The 8038-nt window shown below is 38.9% G+C and overlaps 1 protein-coding gene across 1 annotated transcript in view; it reads left to right on the plus strand.

Annotated features, from left to right (window-relative positions):
* Positions 1-6567, plus strand: part of sntg2 (syntrophin, gamma 2) — a 53960-nt gene extending 47393 nt beyond the window's left edge. The window contains exons 15-17 of the mRNA XM_028394930.1: positions 4740-4832; positions 5161-5271; positions 6386-6567. Of these exons, the coding sequence (XP_028250731.1) occupies positions 4740-4832; positions 5161-5271; positions 6386-6514 (333 nt within the window). The 3' untranslated portion in view covers positions 6515-6567. The remainder of the gene's footprint in view (positions 1-4739; positions 4833-5160; positions 5272-6385) is intronic.
* The last annotated feature ends 1471 nt before the right edge of the window (positions 6568-8038 follow it).

Here is an 8038-nt window from a genome sequence, read left to right on the forward strand (position 1 = left end):
TCTCTTAGTTTCTTATTAATGAGAATGTTAATGACTGATGATTTGTTGGTGAAAGGGATCCTATTCAGTAGTGCCACATTCAGATTAAATTGTTAAGTTGGCACTGCTTCCTTAAGAAGCTGAACATTAATTAGATTGTTCAGGTTTTGTCTCCTCTGTGCAGCTACGTGATAGATGTTACTAATATAGTATGCATGATAAAGGGATACAAGAGGAAAGGTGTCAGCACTCATAAAGATAAAACTCCTGCACAGAGAGTGTCACTGTATTGAGCAAAAGAAACTAAATGTTCAAATGAGCCGGTTTAATTTTGCTAATGTTAATATATTCGAACGCATGCATTAGCTGACCACAGAGCCGCAGCATGGACAGAGAAACGGCATTTTCTATTCTCTCCCTGCTCTAACAATGTCCCAATATTCCTCTGCTGCGCCAGACAACATTAGCTTCAAAGGGATGCGATTATGCAGGGGTGTTAGATGCTGCAGTTACACTGTTGCCTCCTAGGCAGCTAATGATTGGCTGAATCTACTCCTGATGTGACATCAGTGTCAGCTGTCAAGTTGCAAATGACATTAAGGACAGTTTGAGATTCCGTCTAAGCAGCCGCACTGACATACATCTGAAACAATGTCATCTGAAGACTGAATGCTGACTGAGGACTGAGTCTTTGGATGGACTGAAAATAATGCAGGCGGCACTTCTGAAATTTGAATATACACTGTAAATCAGTCTGTATGTTTTACCAATTTGGACAGATCCTCTCTAATCAGAATAAAAGCAAACAGTGTCAAATATGATAATGTAGCCTTTTTTCAGTCTTTAATGATGAAAATGTGGGACACCATCCTTTGGGAAGCCAATGAGTGATGAAGAATTTCAATTTGCTTATGACTCTCTGTTCTCCGGCCAATTAGACCAGCCTCCTGTGGCTCTGGAGAGCACTCCCTAAGTCCAACCCAGGCTAACCTTCAAACTGACTGGATCTGGCCATTACATAAACATTTCTGATGGCGTAGAAAACTGAAAAAAAAAAATACCCAGCCTGCATTTTCTCTTTCATTTTCCTTTTTTAGTTTCTGTTTTAGGAGATGATGAAACCCACCATGACACTGATGGGGTCTTTTAGCTCACAGTAAGCGGTCAATTTGTGTCTTATTTTGGCTTTGGGGCATCCTGGAGCTCCAATGGCTGACACACATATTTTGCTAATTTGTGATATTTTCTATGTTCTTGCTTAAAAGAGAGGAAAAAAGGAGTAAAAGAGAAATCCCAGACACATGTTAAAGCACCCAAGGTTATGTTTCTAATATCAAGCAGGACCAAGCTAATTCAAATTACTCATTTTTTCTTCCTCTTTTTTCATATTTGGACTTCTGATAATAGTAAAAATAATAAAAAGTATACTTTGGACTGCCCTACGTTGATGTGCAAAATAGACAGAACAGTCCTCTGGTGTGCCTGGATTACCTAAATTTGAATAATTATGATACAGGTGAATGTTGCAGGTCTGACCTGCAGACGGTGCACTTGGCATGTACTGTGCAGATACTGGTTGAACTTGGTTTAGAGGTGACAGTTGGATAGAGAGTTAAAAAAATTCTTCCAATATTTGAAATAGCTTTGACTGTCTGTCTGTATTTTTTAATGTAGAAACTGATATGGCAGCTTTTGTTGACTAAACACAAAGTTTAGTTTGTGTAATTTAGTGCGATATATTAATCAGGGATCACCGACCGCAATCGACTTAACGTTTCATGCTTCATCCTGTGTGTGCGGGCAGTACACCAGGATGTAGTGTTTGTTTTGGTTACAGGTGCGATATCAGTGATTCTGAATGTGAAAGATTTCCTTATGCTGGTGTTATCGACTTATCACAAATATCCATTTGATTTAACAACACAGTCTCATTCCATTCTGAGTCAACTAATCCAATCACCTCTATTTCATGCACACCAACATGAATTGTTCACTTTTTTGTAAAATTATTATTTCACAACATGCAGTTCCAACTGAAATCCATTAGTGCTTATTGCAAAAAAATACATTTCAAATTATGTGACTATCGCAGGATTAGACTGGTTGTGGTGTAACACACCTTTGTATGTTGTCTGTGCAGCATTAGTATTTTTGCTCCAAAGCCACAAATAGCATCTGAGAAACTGCATGCATCATGCATACACTGTACGGTAAGAGCCATGTGGTTGTAGTGTCTGCAGCTGTATGTGTCCACTGTGTAGAGTACACACCCTGCCTCATCTTGGTGTTACAATGTGTTGTATCTGTGTGTAATTCTGCAGCTATAAATGTCACATTACAACCTTCCTTTTTGATCTCCTCATCTGTCTTTGTGACTAAGTTATGGTGATGAGTGTTACACCTCCACCACATACATTCCCACACACACACACACCCACCCTTACTTTTGTCAGACTTGGCTAAAGAGATTTTCTTCATGAAACATATTTCATGTTGCTAATTCCCACAGAAAAATCCCTTCCAATTAGTGAAGTGTAGTGTCTGCTCACCATGTCACAACAGAGTCTTACATTTGGTGACAGCAAGAACATAGCAGCTGGCCCGCTCTGCTTTTTTTTTCTTTCTTATCTCTGTTACAGCTGAATTCACGACACCACTAAAGACAGGGGGAGATGGGGGGGTTGAGGCAGGAAACACTTTCAGTAAAAGGACTGTACGGTCCCATGCCACATTCACTGCACACTGCACTCTATAATTAAAATCACCATGCCCCCGACGTGTGTGTGTGTTCAAGGAAAATAAAAAGAAGTGAAAAAAAAGGAAGACAAAAAAAAAATTGAATACATTTCTTGGTATTCCAGTTGAGTGGACGACACAATGGGGAAAATGAAGTTGTGAGGCAAGAAAAGCCTTTGGAGACATAATGCTCCTCAGTGGCTGTAAGGTTCACACATCAGTGCTTTCAAAAGACCTGTGAAAGGAACTGTGAGACACATGCTTGTTTGTGTTGCAGCGGTAAACTGAATATTAAAGATTTATGGTTTCTAAAATAGATTTTCTTCGTCATGTGTCTTGATAATCAGACAGCTACACATGATGCTGCTTATGCCAACAGCTTATGCAGGACCTGAAGGGAGGGAGGGAACAAATCAAATGTGTTGTTGTAATCACATCTTTCAACCTTAACTCTTGCACATATGTAAGAATAAAACAGACTTTATGAGAAGAAAATTAAATTATAGCTACATCTTGTATGTATGAGGCTCCACGTGTGTAATACCATATACCAAGCATGTGTATGCTTGTTCGGAAGAGATTCTGATTAAACTTTTCCTACTTTTCAGACTATTATGCAACAGAGATGCTTTAAGTTTGTACTTAAATCTTGTAGAAACTATTTAACCAACCAATATCCAGATTGACAAAAATCTACCTTGAACTGACCGCTTCATAATTTTACTTCACCAAAGGAATGAATATAAAACAGATATTTCACTTTGTCAGAGTGGTCTATTAACAAAGATTACTCAAAAAAAATAACAAGGTCGCAAACTTACAAATGAACCCACAGATTTTTCTAAGCAGCAAAAGGCCTTTTGCTAAAGCTAATGTGGACAAAGCAAAGAGCTGCTGGGAATAAAAAAAAACATGTTTTGTGGACAGATTAAACCAGAATAGAATGATTTAATGGTTTAAATGAGAGAGAATGACGCTGCTTCCAGTGAATGACAGTGCTTCATGGTTTGGTCTGAATCTAAAATAAGTTAGTGTTCTGAAGAAGGTCACAACTTTGACGTTGGTTATGTCAAAGTTGTGACCTTCTTCTAGTAGATATGTTGACAGCAGCAGTTCAAGAGCGTGAAGCAGTGCAACTGGACTTTCACAGATTTGTGAAATATGTTATTTAAGAATTATTGAGTCATTGGTATAGACTGATTGAAGCTTGAAGCAAGGCGTCTGGACTTGTAGAGTTTTTCTTGAAGACATTTCGCTGCTCATCCAAGCAGCTTCATCAGTTCTAACTGTTTGGTGGGGAAACATGGTTTATATGTGGTTACAGACCTCAGTGGGTGGGTCTGGTTAAAACTTAAAAACAATAGCACTAAATGTTTCCATAGTTACCTGTGATGATCTGGCTGACTGGGCCAGATGTGTCCAACAACTGGCTAACGGCTATGAGACTGCTGGAGGGGGACTGGTTGACAGCCCTTTGTTCTTGCTGTGAGTATGTGACTTGTAGTGAAACTTCCTGGGAATGGATGGAAGCACTGCATTGTATGCAGAATGTATGTAGGAGCAACATCACATCAGGAAGGCCCTGCAAACTTGTGGCTACCCCAACTGGGCACCTAAAAGTCAGTTTTGTCCCAGTAATTACCCCTTCCTATTAAAGTTTGTTTGTCCCTCTTACAGCAGACATTTAGTCTTTTGTCATAAGGAACCTTAATGGAGCAGAGCCGTCGTTAACTCTGTTAGTTGCACCTGTGCTTTTCTAAGTATGGAGAATCCGAACATCTGCAGTAGAGTGCACACTGTTGGATCATCAGTTGAATCATTTATTCCTCTCCTGCTGCATTTACAGCTACAAATCATGGGAAAAGGAGCCACCACATAATTACATACAGTGACAGGCTTCTGTGCTAAGATGTCTGGCTGCTGTCTTGGATGTCAAACACATATTTCCATACAGAAATGTACCTGTGTGATGCTATACCTAAAGCATACTGTTAATGGGGTTAAACTCTTCTCTGTCTCACCAGTCAAAAAGCTACATGTGCAGCAGCCAGGGGAATGTACTGTGCTTCACCATAGATTTCGGATCAGGCTTTACCTGCTCAGAAGGCACTTCAAAGGTAAAGTATTCCCGAGTTCACATGCTTTTTGATTAAATACCTCTTCAGACTGCAGTTAAACATTTTTTAATCACATTTTGCACAATAGACTTTCAGCCTAAAGTGATCTCAGTATCTCAGAATTGTATGCTACTGGTGTTAAAGGACCATCAGATCACAATGAACTGCTGCAGCAGTGTGCCTCTGTCGCTGCCTCAAAGTAATGCTGCACATTAAAATGTCACTTCTTGATCATGCAGGTCTCTCTGTAGTAAGACATGCTATTTAAATGTTGTGCTCATTATTGAAATCCCTGCGCCGTTCTCTAATCCCTTTCCCTCCCTTCTAGACCGTACTGTGGCGATATAAGTTCTCTCAACTCAAAGGCTCCTCTGATGATGGGAAAACCAGGGTGAAGCTCCTTTTCAAGAACGCTGAAAGCAAGCAAATAGAAATGAAGGTAATAAAATACTCTTCACAGTCAGAGGTATGAGATGACATGCTGAATTCAAGGGTCCTTGACTGTTAACTTCTGCACAAGTTTTCAAGAAGATAAAAGCAGAACAATCAAATGCAGCTTTTTATTAAAGGATAGCTCCGTCTGTTTCAACCTGCAGTATTTTTCATTGATGCTGGTTTATTTGTGTGATATGCTAATGTGGAAAGGAGCAACCAGTGCTTTTCAAAAAAACAAAACAAATATAAAAATAGATGTATTAAATAGAAGCAAATAAAATAAAAATACAATACTAACTGTATGCTACGTCGGCGTATTAGGGACATTGTAAAAAAATAAAAATAAAATACTGACCCGGAATTGCTACTATTCTGAGATTAAAGGAGCAAATTTGCAAGAAAAAACTCAGCTATTGTCTGAGACTACAGATAAAGTACCAAGATACCTCATATGCTAACTGCACTGGGATTCTGTTGTCTGAAAGTGAAGCTGTGGCTACCATTCATTTATTCGATCTAAATGCCTTTATTGGATTATTGGTGAATTATCAGCTCCCGGTTAGCTTTCAAAGCTGCCAAAAATTTTAGTTGTAGTTCTAGCGCTGGAACCAGTTCAGTGTCCACTGTTCTCACACCATGTGCTACAACAGAGCATTGAACATCTCCACCTTCCAGAGGTATGTTGTCTTTCAGAGGCCCCGCTGTCATCTTCTATATGCTGTAATTGTCACATGGTTCACGGGGTGATTTGCCACTGTATTTAGCTGTTGAGTTTCACAGCGTCCTCACACTGGGTGTCAGCCAGCCAGCTAGCAAGTTTCTTTTGAAGGAAATCCTAAATGCAGTTAGCAAAAGGGCCTTTCAAGGTGGATCATTTCTCTATACTTTTAAAAAGTCGTGCAAAAATCACATATGGAAAGCTGACTCTCCTTGTTACCTGGATAAAGGGAGTTTATTATTATATATAATATGTCTGCCATTTTCCCCAAATCTATGCAGTGAAAGTGCAAAGTAGGTTTAATAGCCACAATACATTCTGCTAATCTTACCCAGATTATCCTCCAGAATGGGAAGGTAATGTATTAATCCATGTGTCTCCTCACTTTTCTGCTTTTCAGGAGCTGGAGTTTGCTAACCTGACAGCCGTTCTCCACTGTATACATTCTTTTATCGCTGCCAAAGTGGCCTCCATGGACCCTCACTTTATGTGCAGTCAAAGCTTCCCCGGACATTACATGAACAGTTAAGAAGACACGTCCTCATCATGGTGTGCACCCTGAGGCATATCAGCAGTATTTTATGCACAGAGCCCATTGATATGTATATCTTGTTCTTGCTATTTTTGTATGAACTCCTGATAAAGAAATATTTGTAAAAGACTGTAGAGGTAGACAATGTATGATTTACTGGGAATATGATGTTATTTAATTGTTTTTGGACGAGTAGAAATAACACAATCTGAAAACATTCACAGTTCTTCCATTTCTTTGATTTTTTTTTTGTCGTTTCATTAAATAGACTTATCAAATTTAAAGGTAGCACCTGCCGTACATTTGACATGATGACACAAATAGCGAAACTGCCACTGTGTTTAGCAGAAAATGTATGAAGAGTTTAGACACCGCTTATACATGTAGTAGTAAACACATCTTATCTGACCGACCTGTTGCTGGCTTGTGGATCTTCCTTTCCTTACAGATTCACAATAAAAAAGGGGACCTCTCTCTTCCTGTGGTTTATTTAGTTTGGTCATCTCTCTGAAGACAGTGAGAGGGTAACACAAACACTTTACAACGCAGACGAGTTAAAAACCTCAGTTTAATTGTAAGGTGTTTGTGCGTTTGTGTTGGATAAAGGAAAAGAGATGTGGTGTTTACATTTCACAGTATTGTTAAAGGTGGTTTTTATCAAGTAATACAGTCAAACATACTGTATGTCTTCAGCTGCTTTATGTAATGGTTTCAGTGTTTTCAATAAATTGCTTACAAAGCACTCCTGTCTTTTATACCAGTGGATCGAACTTTTTACTAAATTTCATTTTGTTTTTTTTAACTATTCTTTCACCATGCATTTAGTCCTTGTTAATAATATCTGTGCTTCTCATTTAATCTGTGCAAACAACCAAATCCGAGCACATTATCCCACCAAAAATCCTGATATGATCCCTCACTGAGTTCTTATATATTATGATTGATCTCCATGTGTGTTGCTCAATCCAGGCTTTCTGAGCTTCCTTTGGCATGAGTTTATACCGACATGATCTGATTTTATTTAGCATAAAGATGAAACCTCAGTATCGTGAACATTAAGCTGTCAGAGCTCCTCCTAAATTAAGAAATATATATATACAATTTTTGGATTCCCATGTTAATTTTCTGGAAATTAACATTTCTGATTTTATCCCTAAATGTTACCTAGACAATAGATTGAAATAAAAATAGCAAAATTGTGAAAATGACATATAGATAATTAAATGAAATGATGGAGTTGTGATGAAGGGTTTTCTATTATTAAACAGAACCTGTAACTTGTGGCCTCAGTAGGCTGAATGCTAATTTGACAGCTTTAACTCGATTTACACCTCAGAAGAGGTCAGATGGTTTGTGCTCATTGCAGGTCCATTTTCCTCAAATGATGCAACTAGGAAGGTGGAAAAGTGCAGAAAGAAACAGCCATCCATCCATCATCTGAACCCACTTTGTCCTGCAGTGCAGGGACATGGGGGGGACTGGAGCCTGAGAGGCAGTGTACACCCTGGACAGGTCAGAAAC

This window comes from Parambassis ranga, chromosome 22 (assembly GCF_900634625.1).
Source record: "Parambassis ranga chromosome 22, fParRan2.1, whole genome shotgun sequence".
NCBI lineage: Eukaryota > Metazoa > Chordata > Actinopteri > Ambassidae > Parambassis > Parambassis ranga.